Here is a 26,271-nt window from a genome sequence, read left to right as displayed (position 1 = left end):
ATTTAATAATCTGGACAATTTAAAATCTCACAATTTAATTAAATCATCTCGAACGCTTATACGTACATTCTTAGAAATATATACATTGTTATCGATAAATCGTGAATAGGTAGATATCCATATTCTTTTGGAAGACTTCTTTCTACCTGGAATTTTATTTCAACTTTTAAAAAATTTGTTAAATTCTTGGAGGATGATTCCTAAGCAACTTTCGTGCCGTGAATTTTATCTCAATTTTAAAAGGTTTTTCGAGCTTCTCGGAAGACGATTGCCAAACACATTCGTCTCGAATTTTATTTCCATCTTGAAGAATTTGAAAAACGGGAATTGTCAAAAATTCGTTTGATTCATTTCGTTTTCTGAAGATCATAAATATTTTGTAGAACTTTAGAAATATTTATAGATTCCCTGAGCAATTTAGAGGAGGATTTATTTTTAAACCGGACAACAATATTGCATCATATTATAAAGGAAACGACTGTCACGCCTGCTGCGATCGTGAGAAGACAAATTTTTGGTAACAGAATTTCTTGGTAGAATAGCCTTACAAACGGAAAAATATCGAATCAGGTATCAATGGAACAGATCAGTCAGGAGTTAATGAAACTTAAGGAAGCCTACAACTTTAGCATGTACTTAACGTGACAGTGTCCGAAAGCCAAGCAATTCGATGATTTCGCGAATCGTTGCACCCCTCGAATGGATCACGCCGAAAATAGAAACGTCATACAAGCAACGTTTAATCCACTGGATTAGTTGACTCGATCTAAGAGCCGAAACATCGATCGATGCTTGCCAAACTTTAAAGAAAACATATTTTTTTGTTTCGCTTCTCCGAATTTCTCGCTTATCTTGTTACTCTCGAGGTATTGAGCTATATTTTTTCCCACTTATTCGTGTTATCAATTATTTAACGGAGATGAGACTGAGACGTAGCTGCAGTGCATCAAATATCATGAGAACAGTGTCTGACTGCAATTAGAGCGATCATTGTTAGATGTAATGCTTGTGTTGCTGCAAGAGACCAGCATTTTGAACAGCATCTTCATCTATTAAACAGATGATAATACGGACAATTAAATATAAATAAATAAGCGTAAAAACGAAAATCTTCCTGCTTCTCTTTTTGCGACTTCCCCCAAAATGAAGCAAAAACGAGCGATTCTCAAAATGATTTTCTTTCCTTATTTTATCGGCCTTCTACACGCTCACGAAATCTTGCCATTTAAACTGGGAATTTCCTGTATATTACTTGATATAAATTAAACAATACACGTATATGTCTACACGATATCGTGCTTTATCGAGCTGCTGATTAATTCAATCACAAAATAATACCATTTAATATATTATTCGATTTAATTATATTATCATTATCGATTAGCTTATATTACGTATTACGTGTAAACTTGTACCACATGAAAATGTATTAACATTTTCTAATTTATTCCTTGGTACCATTTGAAACACGCTCAAAGAGGGAGAAACACAGAGAGAGAGAGAGAGAAGAAAGAGAAAACGACGCGATCAACTCTCTCTTTCTCTCTCGTCCCTTTCCCAAATATCTTTTCAAAGTTGCTCGCTCGTTCCAAACTCGTGGATGCCCTCTTAAATCCCCCTTCCGTACACAAATCAATTTATCCAACAGATATATTCAGCCGAATGTTAAAGAAGAAAAGTAGAAGTTGAAAAGAAACGGACGTGAAGAAACATGAAATTCCTGCTTCAGTCGGAGACGAAGAATAATGGCGGAGTATTTTGGAGGAAGGGGTGAATAATCGGACAAAAGAGAAGAACGTGAAACGATCAGGACGCGGAAAGAGGAACGAAGGAAGCCACGAGGACGCTTCCGCCGATCGGAGGTGCGCAGAAGCGCCGGTGCTCGGTGTCACTCGCCGCGACGAGGGCTAACGCAGTCGTGATTCGCGCGGCGTCCGTGTCAGTTCGCCGTTTTCCGCGAAACATTCAAAGTGTCACGTTTTACTCGAGCTCGAAACACTGCCGCGCAAATATTCAACTGGTTTTGTGCATTTCTTCAAAATTTCTTTCACATAGTTGCAGTGTTGAAGGTCTGAAGAAGTCGGAAGTTGAAGGTCAAGAGCGCAACTGCTTCGCTCATTAAAGAAGAAAACGTTGGATAGTTGGAAGTTCGAAGAGGTTGGAAGCTGAAGATCACGGGCCCGAGTGTTTTGGTTTTGAGAGATAACGAGGACGAGCAAGACCAAGAAATTATTGTACTGCTTTCTGCGGATTCTCCCAAAAGCTTGTTAAGATGGCTGCAAATTAGGAAGTTTGAAGTAGTTGTAAACTGAAGGTCGAGGGTGCAAGAGCTTTGGTTTAGAGGGGGAAAAGTTTTGTAATCGAGAATGTCGAGGAAATTATTACGATTCTAAAGTAATATTATTAGGCTGTTTTTTCTTTTCCTTTTTTTTTTTTTTTGTGGATTTTCATTACGTTTTTTAAGGAAGCTGAAAAGTTGAAGATTTAAGGAAGTTGAGGAGCGAAGATCGATATACCTAAAATAAATATTATTCACCTGTCTTCCGCGAATTTTTACAAAGTTTCTGCAAGGAATTCGACCTTTTGCTTTAGAGGAAAAGATTTATTTTATTATTACGGGTTTCCCTAAAATTTCTTAATGGAAATTAGAAAATCAGTGAGCCGAAAGACTTGAAAACCGGAAGCTGGTGGTAAAACTGCTTTGGTTTAACGGGGAAAGAATTTAAAAAGTCGAGGACGTTGAAACGATCGAGATAACATCGCGCAACTGTTTCCTATGGATTTTTTTGAAATTTCCTAAAAGAAGACCGGTAAAAGCAAGTCCAAAGAAGCTTGAAAACCGACAATTAAAGAAACAGCTGCTCTAGCTTAGCAAAAAAATAGCGCCAAAGTCGAGGAAGACGACAAATCGAAGAAAACGGAGAATATCTGTGAAACTATTTTCTTCAAACAGAAGTGGAAGTTTGGAAGTTAAGGAAGACTAAGAAGTTTCGTGTAACAACGTTCCGGAAGTTAGAAAAATGAGATTGAGAGTGGAAGTGCTTTCAGCAGAAAGAGGAATTTCAACATTGAGTGATCGACGAAGGTTCTATCAGTGATAATTAGGAGCTCGAATGTTTGGAATTAAGTTTGAGTGCCTGAGAGGAATTTAATGTGTCGTTGTAAAAACTGTTGTAAAAGCTCAAGGAACTTGATATTAAAAATAAATATCTAAATGGACCATACTTTAAACAGACCATAAATAAGGCTTCCAGATAGAAGCCAGATTGACTCTGTATTTTGAAACTTAATCTTCCTTAAGTCAAGTACAACGTGCTCTGAGGACCCAACAAAGTAAATCACACGAGTACCACTTCGTTCAAGAAAAACAGCTAACCAGTCTCCAACTTTGTTCAGACGAATCATTTCCATTCTTCCATCAAAACTTCAAATTCTATTAGCAATCCAAAAACTCTGACAACTCTCAATTTATTCCACGATCAACTGAAAACGACGCAATCACCTCTTCAAACGAATCCAAACCAATCTTGACTACCAGTTCTAACGAAAGAGTCTTAAAATTGAGACTTTACGAAACTTTACTTTAACAGAAATTCCACGATATATTGAAAACGATGCAATCAGTTCTCTGATCCACGCGCAAACTAAATTACACTCGATTTTATTTCCATTAATAACAAAACTCTAAATCTGCCACTGAAAACGATGGAATCAAGTTTCTGAAACAAAGAAAACCAATTAGTACCAAGCCACGTACATCTATCAAAACACACACCAACGATTCGCGTGGAATGACCAGCCTTCACCATGGATCCTACAACTACCCTGACTCCCAAAGTCATTTCTTCCGCTCTACAAACCTATCTCCAAAACTTCACCGCCTTCACCAACACCACAAACACCGTTCTGCCTCTCAGAGACTCTTTATACATCGTAATACCAGTGACCGTGATTTATCTGTCGATCTTCATAACCGGTATAATCGGAAACATCAGCACGTGCATCGTGATCGCGCGCAACAAGTCGATGCACACAGCCACCAACTATTATCTATTCAGCCTAGCGGTGTCAGACCTGTTGCTGTTAGTCTCTGGCCTCCCAGCAGAGATCTATATGGTCTGGTTCAAGTACCCGTATATATTCGGCGAAGTTTTCTGTGTTCTTCGGGGCCTGGCAGCGGAAACCTCCACGAACGCTTCGGTGCTGACCATTACAGCGTTCACCGTCGAAAGATATTTGGCTATTTGTCATCCGTTCTTGTCGCAAACGATGTCAAAGCTGACGAGAGCGGTGAAGCTGATCCTTGTAATTTGGTTAATGAGTCTGTTGTTCGCATTGCCACTGGCGTTGCAAGTCGGAGTTGTCCACCATCACAGCAATCCAAAGATGGTGATGTGTACCGTGAAGAGAGTTCTGGTCAAGCATTCGTTCGAATTGTCCACCTTCTTCTTCTTCGTGGTCCCGATGCTTCTCATTACGGTGCTGTACGCGTTGATTGGACTGAAACTGAGGAAATCGAATATGATGAAGAGGAGCAGAGGCAGCGGCGAAAGCGGAAGCTGTAGGCATCATCCTGGAAAATCGTCGAGGAGAGTGCTGAAGATGCTCGGTGAGTTTCATTTTTCAGTAATTCTTGTCAGTTTTACGTCAGTATGTTTGATGTGACACTTTTTAAGTGATCGTTGAAACGAAACGAAAAATGTGATAAAGAAAACGTGGACCTTCTTACGAAGTCAATTGATTGTGAAAACAGAGAAACGAAGTAAATGGGAAATATAGGAGAAGATGAGATTGATATAGAATAAAAAGGGGAAAAAAAAAAGAAAATATACTCAACGAAATGAAATATCTTCTTTCTTTTTTGAAGTCGATAGGGATGATATTGGTATAAATATATAAGAAAAACATCAACTTTTCTATCATATCGTTAATATTAATATCGATATAAAGTGTCGATTTACAAATAGGAATTCAAGAAATGGGTCTCTGCGAATGTTTCGAACATTGATCTTAAAGCTATAAGCGTATCATCGAATGATTCGTTTCTTCTTTTTCTGGGGGTACTATTGATACATTATTGAGGAGCAAATGTACGAGTAAAATATTGCACAAATGTACAATATAAAAGTTTATTGGAGTAGATCTCGGGATGTATCCAAATGTTGAAAAATTTATTATATTATTCAGGAAGTAATTACATTACTATGTAATAAGAATTGCTAATTCACGCCGTTCTATGTAATGGTAATTAATCTTCTAACATCTGGTCATTGGTAGATTAAATGTATCGGCAGCATCGTCGTATTTCAATTCACTGAAATACGTTTCCTCGATACACATAAACGATAACAATAAAACAAAATCATAGAACGTAGAATGATAACCATCGAGCTAACAATTTTGTTAAAAAAAGAAAAGCATAATGAATAGCTCCTTGTCCAAACTGGAAGATTATTTTTCTTAAATCTTGGATCAATTTGACCATTTAATTAAATTCTTAGACCTTATAATTCATCCACTTGTTATCGAAAGAGGTACCGGTCGTTAAACAACAAAAGAAAACATTTTATATGTATTCATTCTTTTAAAATCAGGAAAGGATCAACCGGAAAAGCTTGATTCAGAAACCTTCCCCATTATTGTCCACTATAGAAAGAGTCAAACCTATCGACTATCAGGTGTCAACCAGTGAGTTGTTTAAAAAGGGGAACTGAAGGACAGGAGACGTCCTGGAGTTCGATCCTTTCTCCAAGGAAACGATCGTGCAACCAGGGAGAAAGGAAGGAAACATCTTTTGCTGAAGGGTTGTCTGATTTAGATCAAAAGGTACTGCCACTTAACTCGAATCAGCGCTTTTTCAGGAACGAGAGCTTCTGACCTATAAAAGGGATAAATAAATAAAGAAATGGAACCTCCGTCGATAATGAAATTTTCATTCTTCTTAAAAATGTCATTTTCCGTTATTTGCAGTTTTCAAACTCGATAATTCCTTCGTTGTTGCCAGTTTCCAAATTCAATAATTCAACGTGAAGTAACATCTACCTTTAGTATTTGGATAAATTCGACGTTAAATGTGAAAAGTCAATGTTAAATGATTTTTAACTTCGATGTCTCCCATTTTACTTGTAGCTGATTCTTGTTTTAATTGGAATTTATTTTTAAAGCAAAACGACACCTGCACGTGCGGGTATGAAAATACATGATTCCAAGAAATAATTTGTTAATATACATCTTGCTCTACGATCTACGATCTAAATTGCAGCAATTTGCGGTAATTATAAACACTTTAGCTCGTAATGATTGGTATACACTTAATCGAATATAAACGGCGTAACGTATCGAAAAATATACAGGGTGATACAGGGGTAAAACCAAATAACGCGAGAGATATTTCGTGAAGCGAAACAGAAACAACACGAACGAAGCGTATCTCGTTTAAAAATAAAATTTTATCGAACGAAAACGTTCGAAACGTCGGAAGCGTCCTTTGTCTCTTTATAACGATAATAAAATTCGTATCTTATAATCAACAGTTTTCCACGTTAACCGAAGAAAAATGACGGAACCGTGTTCGATCTTCACGAAACGACCTAATATTCGCTGTTCGTTATTATTCGAACCGTAGACAACAGTCGCCCACAGAGTTTTCGTAACGTTTCGAAAAAATATAGAAATGAGAATTCCTACTGTGAAACCGGAATTATTCGCGGAATTCATGGTCGAGTAGTCAGGCGTCCGTGAGATTGTAAATTCGAAAAACCTCATTAACGAAAAGATGCTCTGGTAAACGTTTTGATATATTAGGATGTTCTTTCGATCAAGGATTAGATCGATCGTGGAGGAATGATGCCCGATTCAATTGAGAGGGTTGAAAGTGTCAATCACGATCAGTCACGAGAGTCGTTATTCATTTAGGAACTGAAATATCTCCCATTGATCGTCAGTCTAGTTTCGCTTGAAACTTCAAAAGGAGAAGGGAATGACGAATGGAATGGATTCGTAAATGAATTTCGAAGGTTCGATCGATGAAATTTTGTATGTTGAGAATTTCTGAAATGATTCAAGATACCTATGATATTAGAACGCTTTGTTAAATCTTGAAATAATCTTAACGTTAACGTAAGAATCTTGATGCGTTTGTAGGATGAACATAACTCGCGTATATACCAGCTTCTACCCCGATATGCAATTTTATAAATATTACAAGTTATCGGTACCACCATGGCAAATTGAAAAAAGACATTTACATGTTCATATTTTAATACACGACAAATAGTATAATTCATGGCGAAAGGTACTTGCCTGAACGATTTCAATAACCACGAAGCTTAATATTCGTTGAGAATTATATCAGAGAACCACGAGGCAAATACGGAAGGTATCGTAACGTTAGAAGGCACGCGTGTAAAGCGCTTGTATTTTATTTAGACATCAAGCCAAATGACAAGAATCGCCGACTGTATTGACGCGGAAAATTTGAAATCGTTTTAGAAATAATAGCAGCTCCTGGTTTTACCCATATATCCAGTTTTCGTTGGGTCTCCCCTACATTTCACGATCCATTAAATTTTGAAGTGCCGAACTCGATGGAGCATTGAACTTTGAATGGGAAAAGCTATTACCTTGAAGTTCCCAAATTGGTAGGCTACTAATGTCGAATTGTCTTTATTAAATTTTGAATCGTTAAGATCTGCTCACTTGTAAGCGATTTAATCTCCCATCCATAGGTGTCCGGACGCTTTACGTATCTGCGGATTCCATAGAATTGCTTTGCTTCAGTTTATTCTATGCGTTTACTACGTTGTCCTACGATCAAATTGTTACAAAATTATTATAAAATTATTATAAACGATAGGTGAGAGAAGACGTACATGTAGGAGTGGTACGAAAGTGTAAATATATAAAAAAGGTTCTTCTGCTTCTGATTCTTTTGCTTCCAATTTGTCTTCTTCCACGCTTCCTATAAAGTTTGGTATCTCCGTCGTTTGCAGGGATATGAATCATCTAGGATCGATAAAGCTGAAAACACAGCAACGCAGACGTACCGATTCATCTTTGTGACAACTTGATCAATGTTATTTGTTAATAAATATTGCTTGATATTTTCCAAAGATAACATCAAGATCGTAAAACGACGTGGTAACTCCATAAAAGAAAGTGACGTGAGGTAATTATGTAAAGTTGGCAAATACATCAGTGTCCGAATAGTTGTGGGCGTAGGGGTGTAAGTATTAAGAGCTCGATCCATCGACTCGGTTAATGTCAGATACTGGCGAAGGAAGATACGAATTATCTTAGAAAGATGGAAATCGTTCAAAACTGAAAGAAAGAGAATTCCTTTGCACGGAGAAAAGGATATCAATGTCGAAAATTTGCCTTGAATCTTAAAAACGCCAGCCAGTTGCCACTATTTTTGTGAAATATCAGCAGGAAAGGAGAATTCCAGAAATTACGTTTGTTATTCATTCGGTATGAGCGTCGGGGCAATTTTTAAAGAACAAAGGCGGAATATTAAATCTCTAAATACGCTGTCACCGACTGTCAACATTGGCAATTTCGTGAATTTGTTCTTCTTTATGGTAAAAGAGTCCAGGTGCATCGAAAGCACCGATAACAACTTCATAAATCGCCAACTGTTCCGACTGATATCCATTTTAACCGGTTTACGTCAGCACTGCGACGATACGAAGGCCTTCTGGACCGATCCTCCGACATTTTAACGATACTAGAGCTCGTGTCATCGATTTACATACATATATATATTTACATATTGTTATTTAAAATATGCTTGTATACTGAATACAATTTTTGAATAATCAACTTTTAATTCTTAACATTCTCTGCATTACGTTGCATTCAAAGAAGAAACGATATGATGGAAATGAAACGTTAAGTAAATAGTATGATAAAAATAAGTGCCAAATAATGAGGACAAAGTACTAGATAAATAGTAACATAGAAATGGATAATAAGTAACTGTAACAAGAGTCGAGCCATGTTACGCAGAAATCTACCAATCCTCAATAATCTAAAAGTAAGTAAATTTAGTTTGGAGATGTTAATTCTTGAAAAGGGTTAGCTCTATTTCCGTCGAGTGTATTTTATTCCTTGTTGTTGTTTCACCGTGTTTTTTAATAGCATAGTTAACAGTGACAAGTATAATTAATATGTGGGTTTGTGCGAGAACGTGAAAATATCTCTGGAGATTTAGTTTCTCTCGGGGTCGGGTCGGGTTCCCAAAAGTATCTCGTAATTCGAAATTGTCGGGACTCCCGAGAATTTCGGGATTCTCGAGACTTACACAATTATTTAGGCCAGAATATGGAGCAAAGTAATAGCGAAATACGTGATGGATATAATATTTTATTAGGAAATATCATATCTGAAATACCTTCGCTCCGTATTCTGGTCTATGTAATTTTTGAAAATTCCAAAAGTCTCGACAATCTGGACGATCTCGAATTACGAGATATTTTTCGAATCGCACCTCCAGCAACTTGGAAATTCTCTGCGAAATGATTACGAGCCTAAAAAATGGAACTATAAGAATCGTTCTATGGATTGGCATTCTTTTGCAAAATAAACTAATAAAAATATACAAACGAATTGATAAATTTAATAAAATCGCTATCGGCAATCATCGAGACAAACTATACTTATCATATCATTAGACATATAATTTTCATTGTAATCGCTTACGTATAATCTACATGTCTACGTACATTCTTTTTTAAAGATTGATCGATGGTTCCAGCATTAATGACGATATCGACAAAAAAATCTGAGACATTGCTTCGTTGTAAATTTTTTACCAATTTTTTACCTCTAAAGTTAAACGATCGTTTCATGGAAACATTCACCGATCAATAGAGTCGAACGTTTATCGGAAAAATAATTTGTATAAACGCAGATAATTACATATACGTTTCGATCCTTGGAATAAATCATGAGGAACATTTATCTCGTATGACAGATTCTCCAATTTGAATACGAATCATCCTATCCTTCGATCGAACGCGTTTAAAATAGCGATCCATATACATATGAGATAATAACAGCTATTTTTAGTCTCGTTGCTAAATCTGATTTGCAGTTTCTTTCTCTCTATACTATAGAAATAGAAGGGGGTATCATCTTGGAATGTCGATTCCTTGATATCTGTTTTCGAATGAAAAAGAATGATTTTATGCATGCACGGAAAAATTAATTACTGTTTCTTTGAGAATTTCGGGGAACGAATCTTGTCTTTAATGGTATAAATTTAGCCGAGATTAAAATTACGTACGTTAAATATAAATGTAAATGAATAAAATAATAATAAAGTTAATATGATTTAATAAACATAAATTAAATTAAAATTAATAAATATAAATTGGAATTATTAATAATATCGTGTTGTAATTGTGGACAAAATGCGCGCCGATCGGTCGAATATAATTCGCCGCCGAACTGTACACCCTTCTCTTCCATATTTACGTGTCTTTGTCTTTTTATATTTTTCATCGAATATCAAATCGATGAAGTAAGATGAGAAATGAAATGTGGGTAACTAAACACGTCGCTATTTTCTACATAAAAGGCTAAAATAAAAGAGCATATGCAAATAAAACTGATAAAAGTATCGTCCGATATAAATATAAATTAGTATATACATGAATATAGAAATATACAAATTAACATATAAATTATTATATAAATTAAAATAGAAATTACTATGCGAGATATGTATATAAATTAAACATAAACGTACGTGTACGTACAAAATGTAACAAGCACAAGAATTGTTAAAATTAATTAGAAATAAAAAAACTTCGTGAGAATCTTTCCAAGCGTCAAACTGTAAAATACTCGACTGTCCCATAGCGAAATATTCAAAGTGGAAATACTATAAAGCGATAATTTCGAGTGGAAATTTCGATAAAGCAACGTTCGATGGAAACGTATTGAATGGGAAAGTTTGATCGAGAATTTTCTCATCGACGTCCATCTCGTAGAAGGCTGATTAATATTCGTAGTTTGCCAGGCCGATGAGAAATCAGAATCGGAATCGTGAGTTTATAATTGAGTGAGTTTATAATTTATAATTGTACGTCATATACGACATCGGCAGCACACGAAGCGCAGAATTCGCATTATTCCTGTAGGTAAACTTCCGGGACGAATTCATAATTCAACCGCAGAGTCTTTGTTGCACGCTTGCAATGAGTCGTAATAATGCGATCCATGAAACACGAACATTTCACGAACATCCTACAGTTCAAGTTCAAGTTGGAACTTTTATTTCGATGAGCTTTTCGTAATAGCGAAATTAATTGAAAAATGCCATCGTGGAAAAAGACAAATATCTGTTAATACTTAAACGTGCGCGATTTTTCGCAGACGTAAAACATCTCGAGATCTTCAATTTTTTCGAATTCATACAAAATCAAAATCATTCAACAAAATCATAGAAAAGTCGCTCGAATAGTCTCGTCTCGTTCGTATGTTCTTTCTTTTTTTTCTTTTTTTTTTTTGCAAAAAGACTGGTTGCCAAAATGATTAAGTATTGTGCAAATACGATGAATTACTTACCTACTTAACCTGTGAACCCCGTCGTTCATTAACAGGAACTTGTATAACGAAATTAAAATTGAAGAAAGACGAATCAGTTATTTGGAATACCGGCGTATCTGCAGAAATCGTGTTTCGAGACATTCGAAGTTGAAACTTCCTTTCGTTCATAGAGTTACACAAACTTTAGCTTTAATATGGAATAAAACGACAGGGGGGAAAGGAAGATTATTTTACTTGCGGTAAAAAGTGACAATAATTTACAGAAATGATCGTGGAGGCTCTTTTTCCAAATATCGATTTGCCTCGTATATGCAATACTTCATTAAACGCACGAAAACGAAACGGAAGAACCTCGCGAGCCCCGAACTAACAGAACACGAGCCACTTGACGAAGGAACTACGTATCTGTCTACAAACTATGTTTACGACGTCTTCATATAACGATATCGCTGAACCTTTTCCTTTTATCCAACAGAGCATGATTTCTCCCTTCGGAGCGAAAAAAAATCGCAACTATTTTACAATCGCTCGAACAATAGGGCAATCGTATGTATCGAAGAAACGACGTTATTCGCAGCTTTACGTAAAATTATAATTTTAATAAAAGGCAACTGGAAAACGTCCCCTCCTATCTTCACTTCGACGTTTGAATGGCTATCGATCGATATACCGATACAACTTGCTCGGATTAATAAAGGAAGCTGCATAAAAGTAGCTTCTCTGAAAAAAATAGAGCAATTTTAAGGTTTTATTTAATCTTTGGACTAATGAAAACCCAAATTACTAATAAAAGAAGCTTGGCATAAAAGTTCCTTCTTTTGGAAAAATTACAAAAGGGAGCAAAGGAAAAAAGATAGAGCAGCGTTAGGTATTACTTAATCTTTAAATACTGTCATATCCATGCTCGATTGCGCAATTACTGAACGTGATATTACGATGCACCATGTGTCAGTGCAATATCACGACGATTAAACCTTGTACCTGTCGAATGATCCGGTAGCGGCCTGTGAATTCATTAACAGAGCTGGTTTATCGTGGACACGACGATAGGCTCCGGAGAATCGATGAACGTAACGAGAACAGCGGCTGGTGATCCGAGTTCTGCTAGAAACTGCATGCTCGTCTATGCACGAACTACCTTTTTTCACTTTAACGGCTTAATAATGGCTACGGTAATAAAGGCTATGTAGGTTCAGCTAATGGAAGCGATGCTATATAGACGTAGGAAAGTTTGATTAAGGATTCGACCCAGCCATCGAAGTATACAGGCTGATTCATTCCCTTTAATTTTGCAACTTCAGTGATAGTCGCAATGGTACGATTACTTTAAAATGGACAGCACATTTATCGTGATCAATGTGTGCAATCAAATCTACCCGGTGGAAGTGATAATAGCTAATGATAATGGCGGTTCAACCAAAACGATTCTTACCCTCGCAAGGGAAATAGTTAGGAAACGGGACGATTCGTGATGTAAAAGCAAGTCGAAAGTATAAAGCGCGTAAGAGAACATTTTTGTTTTCGTTTATAAAATATAGTGAACTTTGCGAACAGAGCAAACTCTGTTGAGAACGTTGAATACTAAGGTTCAGAATGGAACAAACTTTCCAATAAACTGGGCAAACACCAGGATCCATTCAGAGCACAAGCTTGCCTTAAAGTGCCACCTGGTCATTTTGAGTATCTTCTATAAAGATGGTATATAATAATAATATATTTTCATTGTTTTTTTGAATGTACAGCTCCCGAAGCGAGTCTCGCGCGTTCTCTTGTCTCACCCTGTAGCATGAAATCTTTTTATTCGTAAAGTACTGCTGCGGTCAACAATCTGCAATCTGCTTGGTTTACCCTGTGATATTACAATTTCAACAGATTACATTTTGTTAATGTTTTACGTTTAGCGATTACGTTTAGCGATAGGTTTAGCTGACAGAGGAAACTGTAAATCCGCAGAAATAATTTTTAAATTCTCTGCCTGAAGTAATGGAAGTAATTCTAGAAAGAATCGACTCATACAATATGTTTTTATCGTTTGAGAACTTTTATGTTTTCCAACTATTTTGCAGCGGATGATTAATAAGCCTGTGTAACTTACCACTAGACGTAGAAAAGTCCGATCAAGCATGCTGATTTAAAAATAGCTGGAAAATTTTCTATATCCGTGAGTGTATTTTTTACAAATCAAATTATAGAGTATCGTAACAGCAAAAAATGTGGACGATATTCGCATATTGAAGGTAATTGTGAATGACGAAAAATGTTGATTGAATGTTTGTTTTCCAAGTTAGTGTACTTACATACGCGTCTCTTCGCGAACTATCCTCGATCTGTCGCATAATATTTTAATGATGGCCGACCTAGCCAGAGAATGACTTTACAATTTCAATCAAATTCAAAGACAATAACAAACGAACGAGTATCAACTCGACGTCTAGATATCTGCTAATTGCTGTAATTATAACGCGAGTCGGTAATTTCGATCGTTAATCTAATAAAAAAAAAACAACTTGCTCGACCAGAATACATGCGACAGATGAGAATCCACGCTTTCTATGACATTTAAAGTTTACACGGATTCTGATCACGTCAATGAATAAATAAAGAAGAAATACTTGAAATTAAATTTGACCCTGAGAAAAGAGAGGATTACAGATAGACTGCAGACTTTTATGACATTTTATGCGTTCACGTGGAACTTAAAAGTGGAAAAATTCGCGAAACGCACGTAATATGAGAAAATATATAAAATATCCAAAATATAATACGATATAACGATACGATATAAAAATATATAGTGGATACTGCACAGGATAAATCAACGAGGTTAGCAATGGATCAATGAACATTATTCGATACTGAATTAAGAAAAAAAGATCGATTTCCTCGATGGACCTGAACTGTTTTGGAATTCATGGCTGCAATTAATGTCAGCGTCTGTGTAATTATGTTGCAGAGTAACTCGTATCTACATAATTAAATCACGTAATTGTATCAAGTCATAGATCATTTATTATTACATTAGATTATTTTTCACAACGCCAATTCTACCATATCGTCGGTTTCAGTTCCAATTACTAGGATTATGTCTTAATTATTTTTATTATCTCTTAATTATTATCTACAAAGTGAATAATACGATTTTTAAAGAATGTTCTTCCAGTCTTCGGTCTGAAAATTAGCCGTTTCGCTCGATCGACAGTTTCTAATCCTATCGTCCGATCTTTGACGAAACCTCACCGGATTGATCCTTTTAAAGAGAGATTGTGTTTCTTAAATAGTTGTCGAAATCTCCAATTTGAACGAGTTTTAGTTTGCAACGATAAAGGGAGACTATGGAGGGAAAAATTTGAGAAGGGATAAGCAAGAAACCAAAGAGGAGGATGAGGTTCAGCGTGGAGCTGATAGTGATCCACAAGATTGATGTTTTAAACAGAAGATTTATGTACGTCGCTTCGACTTTGTTCGAATAGGATAATAAATAGTCCTATGCCGATTTTCTCCCTGTTCCAACAAATTGGTAATATACTTTTGAATAACCACGATTGTTTCTTAAATATCTCTCAATGTAGTAGAAGATAATAAAAGAAAATAGATCGTAATACATACAACGGTTACCGAAAGCCTGGCAATTTTACCTGCCAATTAACTCGGTACGAGTATATGGAATTTCGTGTCGCATGGTAGCATCTTCGCGTGGCTACAAAAATTTGGCATTATGAAAGCGAAATATAAAACCTGATAAAGTAGCGTTTCGTTGGAAAATGAGATGAAGCCACTGTATGTTGATTATTAATAAATTAAATATCGAAATTAATTTTCATCAAAATGTATTAACATTATTCGCAAAATTAAGAATTTCTGTCGATGAAATTTTGTTGAAGTCCACGAAACGTTGAATTCTCACGAGAACAAGATCTTTTTAAAGCGTTTCTATCGCCGATTCTTCCGTCTTATTTACGTGCAATAACGCCATTTGCAATTTACAGCGAACAATCATCAAATTACTTTGATCAGAGGAGAGACGTTCAAGCGTCCGCAAACAAAGAATCGAACTTATTAATCGAGTATCTGTGGCAGGGTTAGCGTACATTTTTCAGGGGATTATCAGAAATCCAATCGGAAACGACGTCGAACGCAGCAGATGCTCCTTTCAGAGGCGCAGCTGCGTTGCATTAAATGCATTTAAAGCATTGAATGCATTTAAAGCATTGAACGCAAGGTGGACGAGCAAAAAAGCCGAGACCGTCTTTCCGTCTTATTATCCGTCTTTTTCCTGTGAATATCGCAATGACCGATATCGACATTTCCTGTTTTACCTTAACGGCGGCTAATTGCGGCAACTGTAGCGGGAGATTCAAAAACATTCGAGAAACTATTAACTATTAACTATCAACAAATTAATTATCACATACTGTGGATGCTTGTGCACATTTTTCTGAATACAAAGAAATAGTTTCATTCGCCAAGTATCACAACGAGCACTATATATGTCCTTTGGATATTTAGATATTTTCGTGCATCACGCGTATCTTGAAAATTATCTCGTTTAATTCATCGTGCTGGGTAGCAATCTTGCTTTAAACTGTAAATTTGGAATAAATTGCTCCAAACTACGTATATAGACGTATTTCAATTTATGCTAAAGCGAACTGATTCTGCAACGAGCAAGGTTCTAGAATGAAATTGTGGCCCGTTACATACCTCGCTTTACTTGAATACACGATTAGTGTGTAATTTCTCAAATATAAATCATTAATCTGGAAGAAGCGAATCAATTTAACTTCTACGTGGCTTACGCGCATATATGACAAGTTTATCTTTTATTTCGTTTCTCTTTATACTTTTCCCGGCTTCTTCTCAAAGGAGGGAAATTTATCGCCGTTCGAGAGTAATTGATTTCCTTCCGCTTCTGTTTCGTCGGAAAAGTAGTTTGTATTACTACTCGTTTCCTCGTCTTGTCCCGTTTCGTCGATTACGATGATCGATGACGACGACCTCGATTTTTTCCCCATTCCTGTTTCTCCGTAGTCGCTTGTTCTAGAGAACTCGATACATTCGATTCGACGTTAATTATTCCGCCTATCGATTACAATGCAGCAGAAGTTCCCCGACCGTTTTACTCTCATTACTTTTCTTCCTTTCATATGTCATCATTTCCGTTAGTTAATGGTCATTTATCAGACGCACATAAACAAGGCGCAAACGCGTACGCATGAATTTCTTATCTTAATCACGTAAAAACTTCGTTCAATTAATAGAGGCAAAAAGCGACTGGTAAAAGAAAAACAAGTAATCCTCGGTTAGCCAGCTTCGCCGACTAATAAGCTCGTTTTATCGATCCGATCGGAGGGGCAGAATTTAATATGTTGTATCTTCGATGGTACACACTGTTGCACAAAATATCCAAAGACTTCCTTATTTTTGACAGCAGGATACGGTTTAATTACAGTAGTACAAATAAATATTACGTATCGTTGGTAAGAAAATTGCTTTTAGATAGTTAACAGGTATTCCATGAAATACATATCGATTTATTTATTTACCCCCTATCTCTATATATCTATATGTACAGTTTCCGCAGAAAGAAAGAAAGAAAGATTTCTTTCATTCAAATTATACCGCGATTAATTTAAGCAACGCTATATTATACATTTATAGCAATATCGTAAATTATACGAAAATGCCTTAAAATGAACTGCAGTGGCAATTCCCATTTCTGACTGACGATCGTGAAAATAACTAACGGAAGATTAATTTTCAAATAGTTAATCGAAATTGATTGAACTAAAATTGATTTTTTAGAAATGTTGAGACATTATGTCAGATAACATTTGACTCGTACGTATTTCATTATTATCCGTCCGACTTTACTTCCAAACCTATCGAACCTGTTCCGAGACTTTTAAGGCGAATCTTCGTGAAAAACCGCGCGGAAAGTATCAGAAACGAAATATGTGCTCGAAACAGGAAGAAGGCTGAGAACACGGTTTATCTCAACGTCTCAGGAGGAATCATCCTCAGTGAATTTTTAAGCGTGGCGTGGACCGATTTAGGGACAGAATTTACACGGGTCACGTCTCACGTTTCACAAACAGGATATCCATCCCGCTGCTCTTTGAGCTTCGAGCTGCCACGCGCGCCACATCCAACTTCGCCGATAGTGTTTGACTTTCGTTTCGATATTATGGCGCGTTACCTTAGGAAAACTTCTTCCCCGACTAAATGGTATTGGGATCTTGCGAATATGCGTGAAACGTGTCCTCTTCGAGCTTCCGCAGTAAGCTGTTAGAGAACTCGTAACAACGACCATATAACGATATTATACGATAGATAATAATAGAACGTACAACGAATAATAATATTCGATACTTCTACGCTTTCCCTTTGTCAATACGTTGCATTTATCTTTTTTTTTTTTTTTTCAATCGTGCCTTTGATAATCGAAATTTTTGGAAAGAAAAATATTATCGGAGAGGACTTTTCTTTAACAGAATTTGCTTTGAAATAAATATGATGTAATTAAGAGATCGCGAAACACCAGTATCTATAAGTTCAAGTACATTTAAACGTTTAATATGAGCAAAAAGTTAGAACTAGATTACATATAGCTACGTATCTCAAAGTTCGAAGCAACAATTCTACCATGTATCTCAAAGTTTCGGCACAATTTACCTCAGTTTTTGCTAGGAATTTTCAAAATTGTTCCATGCGCTTGTTTCATACGGCTTAAACTTGTTCGATCGATGCTTCTCTCTTCTATTGTATATACAAACTTTAGTAATAACAAGATTATAAATTTTCATGAATGTTATATTGTGGAAGATGTTTTTTTTTTTTTTTTGAGTAGAATCTGGTTCAAAGTGCCACGGAATTGGATTAACAGAACGATAAGAACGGAATGCAGGAGTATTTAATCAGAAAGTCTACTATTTGCAACGTTTACCGATAGGAATCTTCGGAATAATATCGCGTGTTTGTTCGAAGCAGTTGGAACACGCTCGACCGATATTTCTGATCTGTAACGCTTCGCTTGATCTTAGTTTCTCACCTTTACACCTACATTACAATAACATTTGGTAAAAAGAATATGAATAAAATACTGAATGAAAATACATACCAGACGAGTAAGGAGAGAATAATAAACTTGGGGCTATAAAAACGAAGGGACAAAACTTCAAAGTAATGAAATAATGGAAAAAATGTGCGACTCGAGGAAGAAAAAAGGGCGGGGAAGCTTACTTCTGGAAAGAAAGCAAAATCAACGAGCCGAACGTACATCCAGTTTTGCGGATGAATTATTCAAAGGGAGCGTACGCGGCACGATGCTATGAAATGCCATAACTCGACTGATCTTGACCTCAGTCGCATATCAATTCCAGTCTTTACATATTCTTTGAAAGGCGGCCCGCGCAATATCGCCTCGTAATCGCATGAACTCGCCGAGAATAACGCGCTTGGTCCAAAACGTCGCGACACATTTCGATTATCTTCTTCTCCAATTTTGTTCCCCATTTTTCCCTCTCCCTCTCGAGCGAAAAGCAACAGATTGAACGTAAAGTAGGAGAAAATTGCGTCGATGATAAATCGTCGCAAATTTATGTGAGTTATGTAAACTGGTTTCCATTGAAATTGAGAAAATGACCGGGATTTTCGCACCAAGACTCGAATCGCACCCGTGGAAGGAAGCAGTTTAAACGAAACGGAGGGAAACTGGCTGATACTTCCTCCGACGAAAAGTTTTTTCCTCCTGGATGAACGAGATGAAAAATTTCTGATATTGCCGGACGATATCCTGGGATTTGAATTTTAGGAGATCCTGCATCAATTTTCTTAAAAGGAGAAAGAGCCACGTTCTATAAAGTAGTTGTTCCATTTTGTTTTACCAAAATCCATTTCGATCTTGCTGGATACATCTGTTCAACGCGAAACGCTTTCGTAAATGACAGACTATAAAATTACGCAAATTACGTGATAGCTACGCACGTGATTATAGAATTTACAATAACAATAAGGAACGTACGAACCAATTACAAGATGTAATTTTATTTATAAAATAAAATTATTAGTTTCCTATTATAGTTTATTAGAAAAGAAAGAAGAAAGAAGAAATCGTTTAGCACGTTCTATCGTTTAGGATCGTTTTAGACGAATTTGTTACGCTATCGTAGATTTCCTTTTCTCCGACCAAGGATTATAAAACTTTCAATTATACAAATGTAATATTTTAAAATTAGCTGCAACGGCAGTTGTTCTGGTTTTTAATTAATAATTACGAAGATCAACTCACATAAAAGATTAACTTCATCAATCTCCTCAGCCACCATTAATCCTACCTAACTTTTACGGTGCTTCCCCTTGCAAACGACACTCGAGTTTCGCTCTAAAAAATAGAGTACTCCCAACGCGAGGATAATTAGAACTTATAAATTTGTTCGCCTAATCCTATAGTCAAAAAGTTTTGATTCTGTCATTGACTAAAGGAGCGGATCGACGTGAAATTAAATACAACTTTGTTTCTCGGATTACGATAATATCGATCTGCTAAAAAAAATCTTACACCCTCTGCGATTCGTTCCGGCGAACATAGGAATTATCGCAAACGACTTATCGGTGATGTAATCATCGGCGAGGTACGAAACAGACGTGAAATTTATGACGTTGGCCTACCAACCTCTTGCTATTCTAACCATATAAATACTCCGAATTTTTGTATCTATCGCTGCTCCGTATTTGACGCCCGAGGGATGCGAATGCGAGCTCTGATACCACCCCTGATATCAGCAGTCGTCAAAGGTGAAATTGTGTCCGCACGTGAGCTACCCTCTTCTTTGTGGCGAAGACTAGTGTATAAAAAGGCCTGTACCACTGGTCTCGCGCCTATATTTTCTTGTTACGAATGTCGTGCGTTACCATTTCCATTACGTTACCACTTCCTATTGTTACAGTTACCATTGGATTATATTGGTATATCTCGTAGCATATAAGATCGATAGTAGTAATCTTACATTCTTTGTTACCGAATATAAGCTAGTTGATATCAATAAGCTCTTAATTCCGTTTCTTTCTGGCATTGAGAAAATAGAGATTCAATAATCGCGAATTTGAGTTACGGCAGGAACCATCGCTCGCAGCCCCTGAACGATGCAGCAGCGAGGACGTTGCGAGCTGTAGGAATCCGTTGTCACAGGCTGCTATGGTTTGACAATCGTCGGACAGCTCAGAATAACAGAGGATAATCGTATCGTCGCGCCTGTAGCAAGGAACCTTATTTGTAATTTCACTGGAAAGTCTAGTTTCGAGATAGCAAGATATTAGGATAATAATAACTTCTCGATTATAAAACGACGAGCCATGAGAAAACGATAGCTACGAGAAACAAACCGATAACGAATAAATCTCACATAGCTTCCTTGATACCAGTCTTTCTTGATACCAGTTAGAACGATCGATCTGCAATCTAATGTTACCCGTGGAATAAGAACATTTTGTATCTTTGTCCTCTATGTCCTGAATGTACGTGGTATATTTAAAAAAATCTAACAAATAAAATGTGGAATTGTGTTACAGTTGCCGTGGTGATAGCCTTTTTTATTTGTTGGGCGCCGTTTCACGTACAGCGACTGGTCGCCACACACGGGACGAACTCGGAGGACCACATGAGCTCAAACAGCAAGTTGGACGAGTTCCTTTATACCCTGATGACCTACATATCCGGCGTACTCTATTACGTGTCCACGTCGATCAACCCGATTTTATATAATATCATGTCGAACAAATTTCGAGCCGCGTTCATGGTGAGTCACAGTGTCTTTCTTCTTTAGGTGTAACAGCATGTACCACATAATTAGAAATTGGGTGTAGATTAATCTAGTAAAATGGTCCACTTGATTGATATCCAATTATGCTCCTTTATCCGATGAAACTTTGTCGGATCAGTCCGTATGGGTCGATTAAGAAACCAGGTTGTATTCGATAGGACACAGTTTGCTTTGAAAGAGATTAGTTCATTTAGGCATTAAAGGGTTAGCTTGTAATTTGTAAATAATTCAGCTTCTTTCAATTTCTTAAAGAGAGAGATACAGCAATGTGAAAAATATTAGTCGAATCTCCCCTTTCCCTTGGAATTCCCTTTCAGAGCCACGATATTAATTAAGAAGTACAGAACTCGATAATGTAAACTGCAACTTTGCCCAATTACGTCGCATAAAACACGTCTAACCGCCAGCACACTAACTTCCACGATATTCTCCAATTTCAGCAGTCAGAAAAACATTCCAACTCCCACACAATCCCATTATTCCAATATTACGATCATTCGTAGCACACAATATCCTTTAATCGCCCTATTACTCTCTTTAATCAATCGACTTACGCGAATCAAATTAATACAACCAACTCCACCTAATCTACCACCGTCGGCCGTAAGTAACGGGACGCCTATTGATATTTCGTATAAATTACACGTTTCCCACGGTTTTCATCTTCTAGTTATTTTATTGTCAGTCTATTGCTCCGTTCGTATCGTATGTTTCTAACGATGGAACTGCGAGTGTTTATGCGTTTGTGGGAAATTTGAAAATATAAAAGTGCACGTAAAACGTATAAGGTGGAAAAATGTCCAATTTTGTATTCGTTACAAACAAATACAAGTTACGTAGCCTGGTACTTACGACCGGCGGTATATTCCTATTGACACCGGGTCCTACTCAACGTCCTACTGACAGAAAATCTTTTCTTCGCTTTTCTCCTCGATGCTTCGCCTTGACGAACGTAAGAACGCGATCCGCGCACCTGGTTCTCGAACGTGGATTTCTACTTTTGTCCCGAGTCCTCGTTCAAATGCCGACGTCGCAAGCTGTTCAACTACCAAGCATTATTCTTGTTTTCACAGGAAACATTGTCAAGGAGTTGCAGAATCCCTGGCCTGGCGACTCGCATGGAGCAACGGTCGTACTCGAGCCTGCCACGATCGCAGCAGCGAGCGATCGGCTCTAGAAACATGGGAACAGGCGGCACCGGAGTCATCCACGACAGCACCGACTGTTCCGGAAATTCTGGCCATCATAGCCTAAAGCAGAACACGCCATTGGCTGAGCATCTTAACGTGGAACCGACCCGGAGCAACGTGGATAAGGTGGGCGACGAGGACATTGGGAGACTGGAAAATTCGAAAGAGATTAGAAACAAGGAGATCGGTTGCTGCAAGTGTTCGAGAAAATCGAGGCCGGCCAGGTATACCACTGTGAAGCTTTCGAACGTGAACCAATCTGAGAAGAAATGGTGGCGTTTGTTAAAGTGGTTCCCCGGTTTAAAGTCCTTGAAACTCGCCGGAAGAAGCACGTGCACTGTCCCGGAAAATAGCCCCCTCAGAAGGTCAGAGCTTAGACGAGAAGAGATCTCGATGACTTTGTGGAATGAAACCAACGAACAAAACACTGTTTGAGTTTTCGAGGATGCGATATCGGTTTAGGTAAAAACGTTGAAATTATGAATGACGAAAGTGGAACTTGGGTCGAAATTAGTCTTGGATCTGTGGTTCGTGGTGAGTTCGTGATGGTGATGGTGCTTGAAACTCGAAATGGATTAATTATCCCCGCTTAATTATCATTACGATTATTACAGAGTAACTGAGAATTGCGAGATTGAACTTTGAGTAAACGGTCGCGGGTTAGACGTATGAATGAATTTTATGGAATGATGAGAGCATATGACGATAAGCTACAAAAATATTTTAGCTCGCTAAGCTGATGCTGAAAGGGAAAATGAGACTGTGCAAGTGCAAGTAATTGGAACCTTCTATCTTCTTTTCTTTTTCTTTCTTCTTCTTTTCTACGCGAGGAGGGGAAAATGCACTTACGCGTACCCAGCAACCCGTGCGGCCGCTGGATTACGTGAACTCGGCAAAATGGTAGCGCCTCTACCCATTGAAAACCTCTCCTCTTCCTGATATTGAATAGCTACACGAGGTCCAACCCCGTAACTGCCACAAGCATCACGTCGAGGTTGGCCTCTTCGGATTCGTATCTCTTCATTTATTTCATGAATAGTCAAGTAATTGGAACCTAACCTTGGCCTGGTGTAAACAAAGCAGGCTTCAGATCTTAGTTTTCGCATTCAGGAATTAAAATCAATCTGCTGTGGTATGATCATCTATATGGTGATATGACCTAAGTCGAGGTAAATTTAACTTCGTCCTAATCTACATTAGATCTGAGCGATAAAATCTAACTAACTTCGAATTGCATCTAACTTAATTTACAAACGATAAAATTTCACTTTCTTCCTTCGCACGACAAATATTTAAGTTTGTAAATCATAAAAGAAGAATGCTTTAAAAATACTGTACGATTCTATGTTGCAAAGCCAACAAATAGTTTTCCTTATTGAGTATTAAAAAGATTTTATTAGAAAGAAAAATTGAAATTCGAATAAAATTGAAAAAAAATCGTTCATTTTAAAAAGTTTATAGAGCATCTCAGTTAGCTTACCTGTGCAATCTTGTATCTTTGTACATTGTAGTTCTAAAAATCGTTAGTTTATTTCATCCATCTCTGCTTGCATTTTGGAACAACTGTCCAACTAAAAACACACACACACACGACTCACCTTTATTTAAAGGAAAAACTAGTTTGTGAAAATGATTAAAAAATTCGAACTAATCGTCGAGCTAACGTGAACTTTTGGTGTGAAAAATTTGGTGCTGTTATTGTAACGGGACGAACTCGTTAATCCGATCGATTCAGAAGAAATCACGAATTCCACGTGGTTTACAGTATAACTTTTGCCTCAATAATTGAGAAGCTTAACCCAATTGTTTCGAACTTTAAAAAGACTGATCCTTATTAACTACAGTTTCTACAAGAAATCACATTTTCATCGTATTTCCCGCTGGTCGATAATTTACCTATAGAAACTTCTAGGCGCTCTACAATATCGACCCGAGATAAATCTCGCTTAATTAAAAATAGACGATTTTCGTTACCGTATAAAAACCTATTGTTTCTGCGGAGAATCAGTGAACGTTACATATGACATTACAAATTACAATCATTTCCGTTTTCCTTCTTCCTTCCACTTTTTTGTCATTAGAAAGTATCTAGTTTTTTATTTTGTTTCATTTCTCTTTTTATGGTATCACTGATTCCTCAAAAAGATTTAGTATCTAACGAAGAAAATAATAAACTTAATTTTGTCTTTTAAAAATGCATGAACATGTGTTGAGAGTAACCTTGTAAGCTTCATTTGATAAATACAACATGATTGATTTGGTAAAAGAGTAACACGTCCAGAAAATCACAACTTCCAAGATATACGCAGAAATTAACTCTAAAAGTGAACTATTTAAAAATAATAAATATCCTTTACTAGAATAGAATAATTATCCAATAACATTATACTATTTAACAAGGACAACATCACAGTTTAAGATCAGACTTTAGTCCTTCTTCTAGTAGTAAACAATACTATTAATCACATTGTAAAAAAGCAAAGTTTTCTTACTAAATAACAGAGTGATTAATTATATTCTATTTCAAGCTGTTTTCCTAATGATTGTGCCAATCTTTTTGTATCACTCTTCTAATAAATCAACAACATGTGCACTTACTTATTCCGTTGTATAAACCAAGAATACATCGTGTTGCGTACTTACGAATGATTAATAAATCCATGAAGTATAAACAAGAAGGAATTATTGGATCGTGGTCATAAATTGTTTTTGGATAGTATACGTATCACGAAGTGCTTGTCAGATTTGCTATATCCATGATTCATGGCGGATATTTGAAAACATGGAGATTAAAGATAGAGTGCGTGACTGCGAGAGAGTTGAAAAAGAGATCTAGCAATAGAAAGAGAACGCTGCACTAGGATCTCTTATGTCCTTGTCTAATAACCTACGCACGGTCATACAGTATGTATTTAAGCGTAATACCGATCAACGAACAACGTCAGCGTACAATACACAAGACGAGAACAGAGGAAACCTTTATGCAGCGTTCTCTTTCTATTCCTATATCGCATTCAATTACACATGGCTCGCGTACTCTATCTTTATATCTCGATGGTTGAAAAGCATGTCGATATTACAGATCGATATACGTACATATATATATATAACAAACCTTCGTCTCTCTCTTCTAAATCGTACAAACTCGGGGTAAGAAGTCATTAGTGTGTTGCAACGAAGATTCAAAGTTTATTATAAAGAAAGAAAGAGATATTAAAGAGAGATGTAAAAAATTTTGAAAGTTGCACATTGCGGGACGAAATAATAAAATATCACAAATAACTTCTAGAAATTTCTACTGGTAATATCACTTTATAATATCTTTTATCCCAAATACTGTTGTTTACAATTCTAGTAATATTCAAATCGAGACTTTGATAAGTTAAAATTGACATACATACTTATAACGACAATTTCCTTAATACTTAAAATTTTTAATAAATTTTATTACACATTTTTATTTATAACAATAGATGTTTATATTGTTCTATATACCATATATATAGTAATATTAATACTATCAATATTAATAATAGATATTTATATTTTATCCTGCAATGATACATAATAAATAAATAAGTCTACTTAGATCGTCAAATAACACGTTACTATCGATAAATGAAATTTGTTAAAATTTGGCGCGAAAATTTAAATTAAACGAGCCTATCCTATAGACACATCGTATATCTTTATATGTTAATGAACATAAA

The 26,271-nt window shown here is 36.6% G+C and overlaps 1 protein-coding gene across 1 annotated transcript; it reads left to right on the top strand.

Moving 5' to 3' along the window:
- The first annotated feature begins 1,932 nt into the window (after positions 1–1,932).
- On the top strand, positions 1,933–25,203 carry LOC122570410 (pyrokinin-1 receptor-like). Its single transcript, XM_043732686.1, has 3 exons — positions 1,933–4,609; positions 21,121–21,347; positions 22,445–25,203. Exons 1-3 carry the CDS (start codon positions 3,808–3,810, stop codon positions 22,994–22,996), a joined length of 1,581 nt encoding a protein of 526 aa, XP_043588621.1. The 5' UTR covers positions 1,933–3,807; the 3' UTR covers positions 22,997–25,203.
- The last annotated feature ends 1,068 nt before the right edge of the window (positions 25,204–26,271 follow it).

This window comes from Bombus pyrosoma, linkage group LG8, assembly GCF_014825855.1.
Source record: "Bombus pyrosoma isolate SC7728 linkage group LG8, ASM1482585v1, whole genome shotgun sequence".
Taxonomy (NCBI): domain Eukaryota; kingdom Metazoa; phylum Arthropoda; class Insecta; order Hymenoptera; family Apidae; genus Bombus; species Bombus pyrosoma.
This window is presented reverse-complemented; position numbering and strand designations above follow the sequence as displayed.